The sequence below is a fragment of the Larus michahellis genome, chromosome Z (genome assembly GCF_964199755.1).
Source record: "Larus michahellis chromosome Z, bLarMic1.1, whole genome shotgun sequence".
Taxonomy (NCBI): Eukaryota; Metazoa; Chordata; class Aves; order Charadriiformes; family Laridae; genus Larus; species Larus michahellis.
Window position 1 is genome coordinate 55,503,032 of NC_133930.1, and position 18,246 is coordinate 55,521,277.

The 18,246-nt window shown below is 43.7% G+C and overlaps 1 protein-coding gene across 1 annotated transcript; it reads right to left on the minus strand.

The window, feature by feature from the left end:
* Positions 1-463: 463 nt before the first annotated feature.
* LPL (lipoprotein lipase) lies at positions 464-18,046 on the minus strand. The gene is made up of 10 exons (XM_074569422.1): positions 17,744-18,046; positions 10,647-10,810; positions 10,323-10,502; positions 9,583-9,694; positions 7,482-7,715; positions 6,998-7,240; positions 5,775-5,895; positions 4,923-5,105; positions 3,673-3,777; positions 464-2,649 (listed from the first exon to the last, which is right to left on the minus strand). The coding sequence occupies exons 1-10, from the start codon at positions 17,826-17,828 to the stop codon at positions 2,604-2,606; spliced, it is 1,473 nt and encodes a 490-aa protein (XP_074425523.1). The 5' UTR covers positions 17,829-18,046; the 3' UTR covers positions 464-2,603.
* Between the last annotated feature and the right edge of the window lie 200 nt (positions 18,047-18,246).

An 18,246-nucleotide genomic window follows, 5' to 3' on the forward strand; every position in this document is an offset into this window, starting at 1 on the left:
TGTGAGTCAAAGAGATTTTTTTTCACTGTTTCTCCCTTAAGCGGCAGTGGTGGTAAGGGATCACTGCTTGCTTCCTGTACCCTCAGGGTCAGAACATCTCTATTTTGGTACAGTGAGTAGAGGCATAGTTCTGGAATTTGCCAAAAAAAAGAGGAAGTGAGCCTTTCAAAGTAAGAGCTGTTCTGAAAAGGGCATGAAACTTGAAAACCACCAACTGCAGGTGACCAGACACTTCTCTTGTAATAGGGATACTTGCTGGCACATAGTGATTCCTTGATGTCTTGATACATGATTTTTGCATTTCCCAAAAGGAAATGGAAAAATAAATAAATTACACATTGCTTTAAAAAAAAAAAAGTCTTACCCCATCTTTTCACCCCATAATCCAAGTAAAAGGCCATGGCCTTCACATAAAAGATATACAGCAGATTCTCTCATCAAAAAGAAACTAGTGAGTTTGGCATCAGTTTGAGATTTTATTAAAACCATAGGTTTCCATTCTGTACAGAACTGAGGCACTTTTCTTTAAAAAAAAAAAAGTATTAACCACATAGGAAATAATGCAGTGTAAGTGGTTTGTTGATAAAAATATCTCTGAAAGCTATATACAGGATTAATACCACACAACTGTATTAATGTAGAGACTGTCAGCAACTGTAGCAATATATACAAACTACCTTTACACACATAAATATCTTATTTACAGCTAATAAATAACATCCAAAGCTAAATCATGTGTCCTCACGTACAAGAACCCTCACTCCAAGTTCTATATGTGTTTGTATCTGATCCTGTATTAAGAGCACACCTGTTTAGACACTTTTATTTCCTTAAAGAACTTAACACTTAAGAGAAGACTGCAAGAAAATGTGAAGTCTATAGGGAATAAATCATTATATTTATTTTTAGAGGTCTCAAATGCAGTGGCTCAATACTCAGCCCCACCCTCAGCGACTCATCACATCTCTTCTGTAGTTTAAGAGTTAGGAAATCAAATGTGACCAATTTAGGAGTTATTAAAATTCCAACATATTGCACTGTTTAAGACTTTTATCCCCAGATATACTAGCAGCCACGGCTGGAAAAAAAAAAAAACAAACTGTGCATATAAATGCATACATGTTGGTTTTGCTTTCAAGATGGGATGATGTTGGAGAAATCACCACCTCCACACTGTCTTGCATATGAAGGAAAAGACTACAAAAAACAGCATCAATAGTTCACATTACACTTCTTCAGGTGTCTGCCTTCAAGACCTTCTGCCTCCCCAGTATTTTGTTTATCTTCTAGAAAGTTAAAAGAGGGCTACTGAACTTTTCAGAGCACTAGAAAAATTACACGTTACTTTAAAAAGGGGAAGCAGAATGCTTTCAATATATCTATTTTTGACAACTTGCAGCATGTCTAATTCAAGTGTTTTTCAGAGCACTCATTCTTGTGTATCACACAATCAGGCTCCTTTTAACTGTCACAGCTCCTGCTCCTTGCTGAATTCCACCTCAAGTCAGAAAACCAGAAGACCAACTCTAGGATCTATCACTGTTTCACAGCCAAGCAACAAACCAATGTGGGTCACCGACAGCCACAATTCCAGTATAGGGAAACATGGACATACTTGTGGCCTGCCAAGTGGATTCACTTGCACTGAAGGCTGCATGCAGCAGCCACTCAGCTGCATGACCGACATTTGGTGTCAAAGAGCAGAGAAACTGTCACAGTTTTAGCATATGGGATGCAAGCAAGTGGTGGGAAAAAAGAGGAAAAAAAAATAAATCCGTTTCCTGCAGTTTCTGGTAGCTCAATTCCTTTGCAGATCCTTATTTACACAGTGTTGGAGGCTAGATGGTTTCATTTTCAAGGAATGAAAGCACAGATGAAAAGTTGAATGTCTGCATAGGACACTGGTATTGCTCTCTTCTCCTACAATTGCTGGGGTATTCCAGGGTAAGTTGCATAGAAGTATATAGCTTAACAGATCATACCTATTCCTAAGTGGCACTGGCATCTACCCCCAGTAGAACACATTCATAACCACAAACTAGAAAATTCATCCCCATATTAAGTCATCCCTGACACACAGCAAAGGTGGTTTTTTTACATGAGAAACCTATTCATTTGCTAAACACGCATCTGAAGACAGTGAACTCTAGCCACTGAACTGTCTGAAAATTCAGTTAGCCAAGCCAGAAAAAAAACCCTGTCCCATTTCAGAAGACTCTTGAAGAGAAAGAAAAGCCAGGGACAGGGTTTTGCTTCTTTTCAATAAATACTAGAAAACTGCTATAGAGGATCTGATGTCAAGAAGCCTTATCACAAGGCACCATGATTAAGCAAAATTACCTATTCCTTCCCAACACTCAAGCCTTTGGCAAGTTGTTTTGCGGGTTTCTTTTTGTTTTTAACTATTTGGATAATGTATCTTTATGGTTAGTAACTTTGTATGCTGAGATTTCCTTACAAGAAGTCTCCTAAGATAGCTAGGAATAGCAGGCAAAAAGCCAGCAGCGGATAAATATTTCTATATATTTGGTTCTGAACATCCAGTCCACAGGGATGAACAGACTCTCCTCCTCCCCAGAGTGGAAAAACTTCATTCTTGTCACTTAAGCAGATTCACGAGCAGAATTTTCTTTAAAGGCTTTCTTGGCACTGGGGAGAAAAAAAAAAAAAAAAAGAGACAGATAAGGTAAAGAAGAAGATGTAAAATACCTGTTCCTTTTTGTCTTATTTTTCAGACTTAAGATTTAAAAAGTACCACTTAACAGGAAAATAAATTATGTGCTTTTATGGGCTTTTCCTGGCTGCTGCTTGATTTTACACATGTCAGATACACACACAGAGATCTAAAGGCCTCCCCAGGTCATTGCCCTGGAGTGAAGGTCAGCACACATGCCTTTTTATGCAGAACTAGATCTCAGTCTAGGAGTGTCCCCATGAGACCTTTCACACACAGCAATTGCACTAAAATAAATATAAACACTTCTCCAGCTCAAACTTTGGTGGATAAAGTCCAAATACAGCTGGCCCTCCATTTGAAAGTTTACTCTGGGTCAGCAAAAATTATTGATCAAAAAAAATTAACGTGCACCAAGGGCTATTAAACAAAGACTCAGTCTCCAATCCAACTCAGAGATGCAAATCTCAGGAAGTCACTCACCTGATGGTTGCCAGCAGAAAGCAATGTGCCAAGGAAAGCACGTGCGTATGCCTGCTCAGCTTCTGTACCAGCCTGCGAATCTGCTGCTGGCCAAATGAGGAAGGAGGGCTCTAGACTGACTCAGTGTAGATGTTTGGACATTCTTCAATTAAGGGTAAACGTAGGGCATCTTTAGATAGAGGCATGATTTCCTCTTTGTGTTTGTGCCTTGTCTGTAAACCCTAAGAGTCATTTATATGTGGCCACCATATGCATGTGAGAGGCAGTGACTTGTACTTCCTTTTCAGATATGCTAACAACCACACAAAGAGGTGGTTAGCAGAGAATGAAATTAGGGGGTTTTAAGCTGCCAAAGCTGCCATAAGCAATCCTGAGGTTATGATGCCTCCTCTCTGAGTTATGCTTATGAAGCCTTGAGAAGACTAGTGCACAAGTCAACTAATCGGGAGGTTTTATTAGATCCTCCTGCTACCACTCAAGCTTCCCCCAAACCAAAACCAAGCGATTGCTCATACCCTCCTCTCTTCCTGTTGACAGGCTGATCCAAGCATTTCACGAATATTGCTGCCTCTTCTCCCTTATTGAGATGTGAGGTGCCATCTCGAGAACAGAACACCACCCTGTGGAATAAATATTGGACAATCACATGACTGAGACACACATCCCTTTTTAACTGTAGGAACAGGACTGGCGCTTGGAAGCTGTCTTTACACTTTGTCATGTGGGGCACTAATACTTTACATGCCTATAAGAAAATTTTTTTTTAAAGATAATTCTGTGACAAAAGAAAAACTGGTAAATGCATTATGCACGAACCTAAAACTGTAGCCATAACTTTCACTGGTCCTTTGCATAAAATCTTCTTGTGGCTAAGAGAGCAGAGTCTCTACCTCAAAGTCTCTTGGCTATTTATTTACAGCAGTCCTTGTGTGGCTTTGTCAGGTGAATGATCATGGAAGAAAGCCTTACTCCCTCAAATGTTTGCAAAGTAGGTTGCCAATTCCAGCAAACCTGAGCAGTTGCTTTTCTATTTATCAGTACTTTCCCCACCCCTATATTTGTTCAGCTCTGATAGCTGTTCTTTGATCAAGGGACTGCCTTGTTTATTCAAAGGAGGAACATATTATTCACACTACTGTACATAAGACATGCATACTCTGTTCTGGGTCCATTTTGTGCTAACAGATCTCATGTCTAGTGAATATGAATACTTCAAGAGATTCAAGTCAAAGCAGTTCCGTTCAGACTTTGCTGTTTTAACATTCATGCATTAGCAGTGTCCTGCAACAGTCATGTGTTTCAGTCTTCACCCACCATTCAGGTATTCAATTCCTTTGAAAATCCAGTTTAACAAAGCAATGATTTCTTGTGCAAACACACTTTTGGAAGGGTTTGTACAAAAATCTAAGCATGCTCTTCGCGAGAAAACCTATGTGAATATCCAGCATGAGAAAGGAGGAGAGGAACTGCAAATACAAACGGATGGAGATCCTCTCCTGCATATTACAACTAACCTGAGGCACATGAGACAGCAGTATGCAAATGTATTATGTGGGAGTAAAACTACAGATTGCAGATCCCCGTGGACGCAAACTTGGCTGACATGACCAACAAATGCCGGTTTAGTGCCACTGAAGCCCTGATTATCGGTGCTGCACCCATTTGTAACTGCTTTCCATGTTTTGTCCCACCCTGAGAGATACCAGGAATCAGGAAACACTGTCAATTAAAACTAATGTAGCTTGTAACAATCAAAACAAGTTACTTTTTCTGAGTTTCTCCTGACTTCACTCTGACCCTCTGGATGTCAAATGTAAAAGGAGTCCACCAGTCTGACCAGCTGAAGAAGGTGTCTTTCTCCCACTGCAGCTTCAGCATAAGCAGGTCACCAATGTCCACTTCTGTGTAAATCAGGAAGGAGTAGGTCTTGTTTGAGGAGACTTCGGGCCTGTGGAGAAGGGAATAAGGAAAAAGAAATAAAAAAGTGGCAATTGTTGGACAGATAAAGAAAATTAAAGTCCTGGTTCTGTTTCCCTTTGTGTACTTCAGAGAAGAAGGAGGCAACCTCCTCCATAGTTCTGGGGGATGGAATAAGGAAAAAAACACCATAAGCTTTTGTAGAAGCACAAGGAAAGCTTTCTGAAGCAAGGCTGGTAAAATCCTGGGACAGACTACCATACAAGGGGTGTCTTCTCCAGTGCTGGTGGCTCTCAGAAGTCAGACAAACACCAGCCAGGAACAGTTTAGGTTCCTCAGAGTAGAAAACAGACTTTGGTGCTTTCCAGCCCTACATGCAGAAATTTAAGCACAGACTTCTCCTTATTTGTAGAGCTGTGGAAGCAAATCTCAGGTCTCCCTTAGCTTCTGCACTGGGGCTTTCAGACCCATCAGACAATTAACTTCTCCTTTTAGGGAGAAGGTCTTATCAAGGTCAGCTCCTATAGAGCTTAGATCATTAGCTTTAGCAGCAGATGTGTCCCTTTGATCAAGGACAAGAGCAGGTTCTGGGACCCTGTAAGATTTCTGTAGCTGAAGCTAGAATAAGTTTTTCAGTGGGGACTTTAACAGATTTAGGTAGACTCAACAGCACATTGCAGTTGTTTCTGTAACTACTCACAGTGTGAAAGCAATGTTCTCGCTCTGATCTAGAGTGCCATAGAGAGAGATCAGGAATGGCTGGTTTGTCTTGGTCGTATTAGTCTTTCCAAAGAAATGGATCTTGACCTGGTAATGAAAGACTGGAAAAAACACAAAAGAAAAAGGCCGTTAGGAAAAAACTCAACCTCCAAAGATATTACTGGTGACAAAACCACACAAAACCCACCATGCAAATCTTAGGCTGGACTATGCCAACATCAGTAAATTGAGGAGTTTAGTTGCCTGCAGGTATCCAGGGAACCATTTTTGTGAGCAGGTAAAGATTAGGATGCAAAGGAATCATGATTAAAAAACACCTTTGCAGCTCTTGAAACTAAACTCTCCACTTAAGTTGGCTCTGCATTTAATAACCCCTGAGTCTGCAGTATCGCCTTCAAACTTTGCTATCCTTGACTTGAAACAAGTGAGCTGAGTCCTCCTCACACAGGAGCCTTGGGAAAAAAAATTCAGCCCACTGACACTGCTGATCGAGCAACAAATGCCAACAAAACACTACTCTTGCAGCTGTTCTAACACTGCAGGAATGTGCCCTCTGGTTGCTGGTCCATCACACAATGAGCATACCATGTGGTAGAGTCAAAACTAGAGAAAGGAAAAAAGAGAGTAGTAGTAAAATCCAACTCGGAAGATATTTCCCCAGCTGAAAGCCTTCCAGTTCTTTCTGGCAGCGTCCTTCTCAGACCTGTGGCAATGAGAATCAAGAAGTGCTGTGATATTTTAATGAGGGATGGTGCTCCTCTGGCAAATGCACTACGAAAGCCACAAGTCTGATGCTTGCACATCTTTACAGAAGTTGTGCAGCAGGCTGAGCTCTGCTGATTATTTTCCCAGCAGTAGGAAAAATTCATTTGGATGAAAAATACTAAAAAAATTTGGAAGATGCAGTTGTTCCAAGTGACCAGGCCACAGAGTAAATAATCTTAAATTTTGCTACTTAGAAGCATGTTACAAAATACCTTCCTTTTTGTATTCTAACCCCCACCTCCACGCCCTGATTAAGATGACACCGCTTTTATGAGACTGCACTTTAGCTTGTATTTAACTGCAAACTGCAGGCAAGCTTCAACCCTGCTCACTGCAGGCACCAAAGCAGCAATATCATCATCTGCAGCACGCACCCACCCTGACACACAGCTGAGCAAAAGTACTGGTCTTGCTCACCAGTAAGCAAGCAGGACCTACCTTTGTAGGGCATCTGAGCACGGGTCTTCAAGTACATTTTGGTGTTCCTCTTCGTTCTCACTCTGTTGACCTTGTAACCCAAATTGTTGCAGCGGTTCTTACGGCAGCTCAGGCAGAGACCCTTCTCAAAGGCCTCCTTCGTGTTGCAGCGGTAGGCCATGCTGGGCTTTTCTTCGTAGAGGAGTGAGTCAATGAAGAGGTGGATGGATCGTTCATGGGAGCATTTCACCAGCTGATCCACATCTTGAAAGAATGAAGACATGTACTATGTATACACACATACATATAATGATAAACCCCTACTAAGCAATGCTGTCAACAGGCACAATCCACTATGCCAGAGCTGGGCTTTATAGGGTGACTTTTAAAAGCACTTAAAAGAACAAGTGCCTGTGTCTCAAAGAGATCTTTGCTTGCAGGAAGCTTGTAGCCTACTGAAGATCTCCCTTCAGATGTTATACTGTTTGTTTCAGAGCAGCCTCACCTGCAAAGCCTTTTTCAGCAATCAGACGGAGTGCTTCTCCCAAATTGCAACCTGGCTGGAAACCTCCACCATTAGGATAAATATCAATGTGTCCAACAGGCTTCTGGATCCCAATGCTGCGGTCTGGAGAGCCTCGAGTGTAGGTGTGTAGGACATCGACAAAGTCAGCATCATCCGGGGAGAGGCGGGTGAGAGCATCGGCATACTCAAAGGTAGGACCAGCTGGATCCAGCCCTTTATGGGGCAAAACACAAAAGAAAAGATGTCTGCCAAAGACACCGACAGTAAATGCCAAACTCAGCTACCACATTGGGCTGGAGTATTGCATATGGTGTCGGTGTCACTGCAGACATTATGGTGGGATCATTTAAGTAGCATTCATGTATTCAGGAGAATTAAATACACTACCTTGAAATGCTGTCACCATTTAAAAAAAAACAAGGTTTATGTAAACATGTGTAAAGAAGCCCAGGTAACTTCCTCACAGCTGTAGCATTTCCAGTGGATGGAAGAAACCAGCTAGTAAATATTTTCTCAATGCCTTCTTCTCCTGTCAAAAATTGTAAAATTTCTATCTGAAGTGTGGAAAATGTCTTGCTGCTAACTCCCTGCCAGGGGAACAAGTGGGAAACATAAAGAGAGCTGCACTGTTTACATGCCTAAGGGGAAGGGGATTATTATGGTAAACTGTCAAGCTGCGGCAACACTGACATCAAAAACACCCAGAACTATTCTGCCAGTGAACAAGTTCTCCGTCTTGAATCCAGACAACTACTTGAGAGATGGCTGAAGGCAGAGCTGAAGGGACATGTCTTCTCTGCAGCCCTCAAATGGGGACAGGCACCTGGGTTGCCCACCCCTGGTCAGCCTCTCCCGGTCTGACCTGCCTCCTCCTCTGCTGTGAGGACTTCAGTGACCACAACCCATCTTTCCCTGCGCTCAAAGGTGATGCTGCTTTCCCATCCTGGGCACCAAGGGCAACTGTGGGGGGCATAACAGAGAGCTACTGGTATTTGAGTGATTTGGCAGCCTTGGTGAAAGCAACAAAGCTGCAGCTGAGAGAAAGGAAGGGTAGAGTGACTAGCGCTTTGGCCTCCTCATTTTAATCTGCACTCTCTCAGGAGCCAGCCTTTCCTGATGCAACTGCCACCTATCCCACCCCCCAGCATGCCTGTGGATCTGGGATCACAGCCAGGCTCAGGTGAAAGGGCAAAGGGTGCCAGGAGGAAGGGAGCTAGGCTCCCATTTGAATGCTGCTCCCAAGCTCTCTCAGCAGCAAAGACACCACAGATGAGTGCTTTTCTTAGCCTCGTTTGCTGATGTTGGCATTTCTTTTGTCACTGAGATCAGTGCTAGGGGCTCAGCTCTCCAGGTGCTGGGCTATACACCAGCCCTAGAGCAGCCAGGCACTCTGCCTTCTCTAGCACACTAAGATATCTAAGCATGCATAGGAACAGGGCAAGCATATGTATACTTCCCTCTCCTTCCCAAAACCATCCCACTATTATTTTAAGCCTAGAATATTACTTAAGCCTGTTAGGATTTATTTTTTTATTAACCCACAGTGGATCTCTTCCGATTAGCTCTGTTCAGTCTCCCCTTGGGGCCATATAAAATTCTTGCGTTTGCAGCATCCCATGGCAAGGATGTCTGCAGGTACTTACACCCACTGCAGGAGGATCCACCTCCTGTTCTTTTTAAATGGCTCCCACCAGCTGCCAGGGATGACTGCCTGCATGAAGACAACCAGCTGAAGTTCTGATGCTGCAAGAGATATTGTGACCTTCTCCAAGCCACAGGTTTGGCCAGGCTCGATTACATCCCCTCCAACTAGTCTTTCTTCATGGCCAATGAATCCTCTGCCTACTCGCTCATTTCTTGTGCAGAATATTAAGGCTTCTCACCCACCACCTTTGTTGTTTTCTGAACCTTTTCCAGTTCTACTACAGAACTATCAGCCCTGCTGATTCAATAAAGCATGAACACATAACCCAAGTACTGCCAACAAGCAACAATTGTTCTGGTGATTTTCCAGAGGAACATAAAATACTTCAGCATGGAAGAGACAAGACTCTCCACTCTACAGCAACAGTTTTCTTACCAGTAATTCTGTTCACCTTCTTCTTGGTCAGACTGCCAGCAATCCCAGCAGCATGAGCACCTAGACTGTACCCCAGCAAGTGGACATTGTTGAGAGGATAATTGAATTTCTCCTGCAAAAGAGAAGAATTTGTTTAAAGTTTGACCTCAAATGGGAAAACACCAGAAGACATAAAGGAAGATGTTTTGTAAACACTGGGATTTCTCTTTGAGCCATGAATAATAGAAGAAATACTAAATACAATTAACATAATTTTGTGCCATACTAGGTCACTTGAGTTAACTAGCTCAAGGCAAAAATCTAAGCAGACAGGGATGCAGAATGAAGGACAGAACACAGGCCTGTGTATTATCAAAGGTTTTCAGCCACCCGCTCCACAACAGTTTCTGGATCTCCCAAGTATTTCACAAAGGCAGGGCAGACTTCTGTTTCCCAGGGGCTGGCTGCTGTATAATATATGTGAACCCATCTTTCATAGCTAACTCTCACAGAGCCTTCGGAAATACTGTGGACTCACAGGGCTCCACAGACCACAAGGTGAAGTTTATGGAATGCATTATAAAAGGCCTCCTTGTGTAGGAGATAACCATTACATTAAAGCTGCAATTTTATCAACAGAAGTACTGTCTGCAACAGCTTAACTCCATCTACACAACAGGAGAAGATTAACACAGCTGCATCATTGCTTTTTTGTCCCTCAGGACACTATGTACAGCGTGAGGCATATGGCTACATCTTACCTCCATCCAGTCAATAAACATCGCAACATCCTTTCCCACCAGCTTAGTATATGCAGCGGACACTGGGTAGTGCTGCTGAGCTCGAACTAGCCAGTCCACCACAACGACGTTTGAATCAGGTTCCCTCTTGTACAGAGCATCCACCAGCTTCGGGACCCAACTTTCATACATTCCTGTCACCTGGTGGTTGTTTTTTTTTTTTTTTAATTGAAAAAGGAGATATGTTAATATTATCTGTGTGGTATATAGACACCTCAGCTGATGCATCTAGCACGGTTTATCAGGAGTATGGTTAAAAGGGAGATTTCTCCCTTTTCTTCTTACCGTCCACCCATGGATCACCACAAAGGTTTTACTGGTATGGTTGAAGTTGCATCGTGCCAGGCTGTCCACCTGCCCAGGAACCAGGTAGCAGACATCTTCATCAGGCTCTGCAGGCGTCCTTAAGGAAAACTTGCTCTCAATTCCCTCGAAATTGGTCTCAGCTTCTGATATGCAAGAGCACAGGAAACATACAACAGTGTTTTAGGAGTATTAGGACAAACAGTTCAGAAGTCACAGGTACAATGTTGGAGAGATATCAGGAACAGTCGAGAAACCAGACAAGCGTTTTTCATTTCCTATGGTGCTCCTTTCACGCCACAACGGACATGTAAAATGCGTGAAGATTGTTCTCCCTCTAAAGTCCTGCTACAACAGCAAGAACCTGGTTAGCTGTCAGAGAGGTATGAATTCCTTTTAGAAGTCAGCATTTTCCCCATTACATTATTGAGCAGGAAACACGTTAATTACCACAGCAGTGCAGAAGACTGCACAGGACAGTCATAGTACATGCAGGAAAGCAGCAAGTTCCTACCATACTATTACATATTTTGGTGGTGCACCTTCCACATCACTTCATCAATAATCACTGCCTAACAAGGCTCTTTACACCACCCAGTAGCTGCAATGCATTAAAAATAAGAGCTGCAAAGTCACCACTGTTTTACAAAATGCTAGCTTTAACTTTTTTACCAACAGAGAAAAACAGCAGGTGAAAAGATCAGACACCCATTAAGAAGACTGAACTAGCAAAGCAGAAGCCTGTAGTTTGAAGGCAGTATTTTTTCAGACCATCTGATAGGCAACACTGCAGAAAAAGAATCTTCCTCTGCCTGAACCTATTTTGAATCCTGGGTTGGGGGGAAGGTGAAGATCATGTACTGGTGGTAACAAAGCATGTGATGACATGAAAAGGCCACTTCTTAGAGAACTCCCTCCAGCTTCAAAACCTGTTTCCCTTTTGTTCCTGCCCAGGCACAGAAGAGACTTTAGGCTTCATGCTACCTACTTCCTTTGGGAAGAAACTTAAATGCCTCGTCCTTTTATGTCTGATTCAACACTTAAGTACCTCTACATCCAGCAGCCCCTGTAATTAATTGTGGGCTTAAACTCCAATGCTTTTTGAAAACTGGGCCCTACTTTGGCAACTTGCGTTCAGCAAATATTGACTGCCTGTTTTCCAAGTAGAGCTGAACTCAGGCCAACTCTGTCTGCTCAGTGTTGTGTTTTCTGGCATCATGACCGCCACGCTTTCACAAACTCCTAAACACACATTAATGAGTGGCTCCAAGCCACGTAGGGAATGCAAAGGGACATGGTGAGGACCTCATGCCAGACAAGCAAAACAGATTTCCACTGCCCTTCTTTTTCCCATTGCAGAAGAGGTTTTCTATGATAACTGGTAGATTGGTATTTCTCCATAAAGTTGTGCTGCATCACTTAGAGGCGGTGAATAATGAACTGGTTTGGGTTTTTTTCTAGAACTTAAGTTTTTCTAGTCTTCTCATTCAAGCTACCATACTCAGCAGGGCACTGACTTATGTCCGACCTCAACTCGGTCCTCAGTAGCTGTAGAAAGTCTGTGAGGTTCCTGCTGTGCTTAGAGGGCCACAGAAATGAGGGTCTAACCTCTTGCGCGAGGTGTACAATCAGCATACAGGCTGGTAACAAATGCTCGTGTGCAAGCCTCAGAGAGACTGCCATCATCCTCAATCAATGGCCTAACATTGCTTGAGTTTTTCAGGACTTCTGACCTGCTCAAAGCAAAGCACATTCAGAAAAGTAACAAGAACTGTTCAGTGAACAGAGGCAGTGCTCAGCTTTAGGTTTTGACCTTGACTGCATTAGGCTGGCTAGCTAATCCAGGATAATTACACTGAGGCCCCCCTTCCTGCCTCTTTCCCCCTAAAGAAGGGATAAAGTTTATGAAAAACACCTTTCTCCAAACCAGTAGGAGTATTCACATAATAGTGAATATAAGACTTTACCTACGTAAAGCAAAATTTACCAAACTAACCAAATGCTGATCTTTCTCAGAAGTCACCCCTTTCTTACATTTTTGCACATTCAAAACTTCGTTTTCTCACCAATAGAGTACAAAACCCCTTTCTGAAACAAATCTTTAGACTTACGCTATTTATCTTTTAGCCAGAAAAAGGAAGGTCCCGAAGGCTGATTGGTTAAATATCAACTGTAACTTTTCACTCAGCAGTGAATCCGTAAAACCTTGAAAAGACCAAGGAGAGCTTTCGACTGCAAGGCACACAATGCAAGGACTTCCAGTTATGTATATTCCTGCCCAGCACAGGAAGGCGAACAAGAATAGCCACCTGCTCACTAGTTAATAGTGCTTCCTTTCATACTTAGATATCATTTCCCTTTTGAATTAAATCTATCTGATAATCATCCAAAATCTAAATTAAATTGATATCCTGCTTTGTAGTGTGTTTTCAATTAGAAACACATGCTAGAGTTTCCATGCAAGTTCAGACCGCAGCTCTTCTGGAAATAAGTTTGTAACAAAGTAAATTTACAACTCTAAGCGCACCATACTTAAAGGTGCACTTAAACTGCTGTACAGTGGCACCAGCCACTGAAGATGTGCAAAGAGCTTCACAAATATTCATGTGTTTCAGCCTAAAAATCTTTGGGTGGAACTTAAGGACATAGGAGGAGCACTGAGATGCAGTTACCACCAGGAAAGCAGCAGCTGCAAAAAAAACCCAGCCCATGAGTTAGGGAAACGGCAGAAGGCTACGCTGATCATTTAGCTACGTTGCATGAGGAATTAAAAGTGAGAAGAAATTATTGTTAGCATCTTTTATGCTCACAAGAAGTGACACATTGTCTAATGCGCACATATGCTCAGTTCCAGCAGAAAGATACCCTCTCGATGAGGGACGCGTGTGTGGTGGTGTTTGTTACAGAATTCTTAACGATGTGCTCAGTAAGAAGCTATCCTCAGAATTCAGCTTTGCAAATTCTGCAGGGCTCAGAGCTTAAGATAGCTTGTCTGTATCTCGTGTTGTACTGCACACATGCTGCAGTATCACCTCACCTCCCACCTCCTGCAGATTAAATTTTACAAATACAGTACAGGGGTGCACAATATATGTACACACTCACCACACATACTGACATCTATACGTACCATGATTTAAAACTGCAGCAGAGAAGCTACAAAGCGTATCACTTGAGAAAACTAGCACTCCCCACTTCTACTTTTGTACCTTGAAGTATTTTGGTCCATTTAAAAAAGTTATTCAAAACCAAACTTTGTCATACATAAGACTTTTGTCGCAGATCTTTTCCTCATAGATTTAAAGTGAGAAGTCTCCTTGAATCATGTCCAAACTGGGCTAGTCAAACGGTTGGATCTCATTCTTACAGCCTTACACAAAGCCGAAGAAACGCAGAGACAAATGCAGACTGTACATACATACTGACCACAGGTTAGTTAATGATAAGTTGTAACCCAAATTAATTAAATCAGGGAGAATCCAGAAATGAGGAGTCTTCATCTTGTTTCTGAAAGGTGGATAGAAATTTACCTGAATTTGCATCAGGTTTTACATAATGTAGACATAGAAATCAGATATAAAGAAATTTATGTGCATGCATCCATACTGAGACACTGGAGTAGCTTTTAGTGACAAGACTGCAAGCCCATTTCTAAACAAGGCCTTGAAGAGAAGCAGGCCTGGAGGTAAAAATGTAGGGACAAAACAAATCCATGCTTCACCCCCCCAAAAAAAAATTCACACTTTCCCAGGCTTAGTTCAGCAGAGGTATAAAGGCATGTGCTCTGCATTGCAAAAGCTTCCAGGTGCACAGCTGTGAATACAAGCCCCTGTTACAAAATAAGGTTTTCTGGCCACTGCTATGTGCTTACAGTTAACAAGGTGACCTGCAAAGGGATTATTTAGGGAACTGGAAAAGGGAGCAGAAATAAGAATTAAGCCACCAATTTCAGACCCCAAAATGGTTTTCCAAACAGCCTACAGGCTGCATTGCCAAACTCTGTTTTATCATTCTCGGCAAACTTTATGATGCTTTTCTTACACCTCCATTTACATATTTTCAGTTTTCATATTTAAAAAAAACTGTCCTGTACATCAAGGTATACAGGATATCATAGAACTCAGAAGAAAGTTCAAAAAAAGCTTAGAAACGGGGAAAGGTCAGTAGTTTCATTTTCCTGTTTAGACCTCGTGACAATTTGCACTTGGCATTTGTGAAACTCCATTCAGCTAAGGACTCTTGTCAATTTTGAAAGCGTCACACTGACTTTATGCATTCTGACACAGTACAAATACAAGTTCATACACTAGTGAAGAATTCAGCTTCAAGTTTCCTTCACTGGAAGCCCAAGGCAACCTGGCAACTGATTTTGATGAAGAAAACTGTTTATCACTGGTCAATGGGTGGAGAATGTGGGTTTTGAGGAAGTAACAGCATCTGGAATATTAATCAAAAGTTAAACTGTCCACATCAGACACAGGATGCCAAATATGATAACAATGCCTTTGCCAGAATCACGGTTTTTAAAAAGGGAATCTTTGATAAACAACGATTTCCTAGTGTTATGTACACAGAAGTGGAAATACTATTAGCTAGGTGCAAAGATCATTAGAAATTACACTGCTAGGCTGTGCAAACTCAAGCCCACACAGACATGCACGCACACACACACACACAGAGCAGCAAACGTCATCTGCATCTAACATCAAACATTTACATAACCAGCCGGAGTTAACTGGAATAACTCTTCCCTCAGCTGATAACCAGCATTAGCATCACCCATCAATCAGTCATACTGAACTCCTAAATGAGTTCTGAAGCAAACTTGTGGTCAGCTGTAATAAAGGGGCTTTACCATAGAAATTGTTATTGGTTACTTTGATCTACACTATAAACTGGAAGCGGACTACTGTGTGTTGCAATCCCATGAGACCTATCCCACGAGTCAGGTTATTGTTTAACGTTGCTGCAAAGAAATTACAACTTCAAGGTTTTTTACGTCTTCCTTAGAGGCAGAGCCCTGAGAATACGTTCTCCTTCACTTCCCAGGCAGAGTCACAAGAAAGAGCAACACCTCTGAAAAGCCACTGGGCCCAAGCTCAGATGCTGAGCAGGGACGTCCCGGCTCAAGCCCTGCAGCTGGCAAGCAAGGGCAAACGGCTGTTCTCACACTCGCCCTTCTCCGAGGCACTCCCTGTCAAACAGATCCTTACTCAGCCACAGCTGGGAGGCTTGTAACTCAATCCTGCAGAGCTCTTGCCATCCATCAGTCCCTCTGGGATATCTGGAATTAGCGCAAGACAATAAAATGCAATCACTGTCAGGCTTTGCAGTAATATGGAGGAAAGGATGCATGAGAAAGCCACATCATGCAAGTACTTCCTGCACAGAAGAGATTCCAGAAAACTTTTAGGAGTGCTAGCGCTCATGCTATTCTCCAGCACACTTTTGATGCCTGACAGCCTCACCTCTGTGCCTTCTCAGAAATGCATTGTTTCTAGAAAGGCCATGCCACAGCTGCCCCCGTAGGTCTATCCCAAACACAGACATAGCAAAAGCCAGCAGCTCACATCACAAAGCAGCCTAAGTCTGCTGTAACTCCTGACGCTGGATTTACACTGGTAAAAAGAGAGACCAAAATGTATTTCTAGTAATGTTTTTATCTTTTCCTGGAACACCAATGTTATCTTCACCTAGAATATCTTTTTTTGTGTTGTTTATTAAATACTCTGAATTCCTGGAGGGATGGATCATATGTTTTCCATGGTTTCAGAATATCTTTTTACTGTGGTGTGGAAGACCGAAGGCTTGGATAGCTTTAGGATTGTCACACAACCTGTTTTCATATAACCTGTTCCTAAGGAAAAATAATGTAATCATTAGGAAGCCTGTGGCAAATCAGTTCCTACAGGGATGAAGGCTTGCTCTGGCAAGATAGTTATTTTAACATCTGACACTTGGATACTGTGATGAAAACTGCTTTTGATTGCCTCTGGTGGCACAAGATTGAATTCAAAGCAAGAATACATTCCTTTGCCTGTGCCCTAGCACCCCATCCTCTTAAATAACAAAGGCATCTGCAGTGAAAAAAGCAGCAGTTTCCATATTCCATTTTAGTATCACACAGCAGCTCTAACAGCTACAGCCACATTTTCTTCTAAGGCTGTGGACTTTTAAAGATAGACATTATGTGTGGGAGATTAGTGTAAGAAAGTAAGACTGTGACAGGGCGCAGCTAACAGAAGTTTGAGGAGTAGCAGTTCTCCTAAAACTAGTCTCCTGGCTCATTAAAGCTGCAATCATGTTGTGATTAACCGAGACAGTGCTAGTGAACATCTAGTAGTCAACATTCACACATGTTCCACTTTCTCTAGCCTGCAGGGTGCCTATGCACAAATGCAGGCACAATAGGTGTAGTGTAAGTGCATTCATATATGTATATGCAGACACTGAGAGAGTATGCCCCTCTGTTCACTTTTTCCCTAACGGAATCTGCTGCAATAAAGGCATTAACTACATTCCAAACACATTATCAAGACACTGATGAAACTCAGCCTTGCCTTGAGACAACTTGGACCAAGAACCGTAGGAAGTTGGGACGCGGGGCTCCCATGAGATGGGCGAGTCCTGTGCAGAACGGAAGACCCTGGCCCCGCAGGGAGCCGAGGGACCGACCCTACCGTGGTGCTACCGCTGTCCCAATCCACCTCCAGCAAGGGACTCTTGGAAGCCACCTTGCTCCTAGGGGAAAAAAGACATCCCAAACCGCCACAGCCCGTGCCATCAGCCCGGCAGGTTGTGCCTGCGCTCCAGGCAGGGAACCGGCTCCGGATCTGTCCTAAGAGGATGCAGGTCTCCCCACCATCGCTCTCCAGCGCCTTCCCAGGCCACCCAGGTCCCGCAGCAACCCCAGCGCCGCGGGAAAGCCTCGCAACGCTAAACTGCAAACTCCCCGTTTCCCGCCATGCCGGCGGCATTTCCCCCGGGCACACCTCCCCCCCAGATGCAGCAGGCATGCCCGGCAGCGGGGCCAGGCCACCCGCCCCCCCGCACCGCCCCCTCCCCGGGCCGCCACTTACCGCCGGCGGCGGCCGGGTCCGCGCCGAGAGCCGCCACCCAGCGCAGGCAGAGGCAGAGGGCAGCCAGCATCGCCTTCCTCCCCATCTCGCCTCTTCGCTCCCTGCGCGGCAGAAAAGTTTCGGTGCAAAAGTTTTTGGTTTGCTTTTTTTTTTTTTTTTTTTTTAAATTTGAGGTTTTCGTTTGGGTTTTTCTTTTTTAAAAATACAACTGCAGCGCACAACTAACGCGATGGCAGTGAACCGCCCCGGGAGTCCCCCCAGCAGCGGCAGGCCAGCCAACCCCCCTGCCACCGCCGCTCCCTCCCCGGGCCCTTATGTCCCCGACAATATGCAAATATGCAAATGAGCCCGCGCACCCCATTGGGCGCGCGCCGCGGGGGCGGGGCGGGGCGGAGCGGGGGCCGTTGCAGGGGGGCGGGGGGGTGTCACCGAGCGGAGCCCGAACGGCTCCCGCGGGGCGCCGCGACCCGGCACGGCCCCGTCCGGCCCGGCACGGCCGAGGC

Excerpts from the sequence above, each read along its gene's own strand:
- LPL (XM_074569422.1), bottom strand. The coding sequence starts at position 17,828 with ATGGGGAGGAAGGCGATGCTGGCTGCCCTCTGCCTCTGCCTGCGCTGG. Across the intron at positions 10,811-17,743 it reads GGACCCGGCCGCCGCCGGCG|AAGCTGAGACCAATTTCGAG; the intron begins GTAAGTGGCGGC and ends CTTGCATATCAG. Across the intron at positions 2,650-3,672 it reads GTCAACAGGAAGAGAGGAGG|TGCCAAGAAAGCCTTTAAAG; the intron begins GTATGAGCAATC and ends TTTTCTCCCCAG.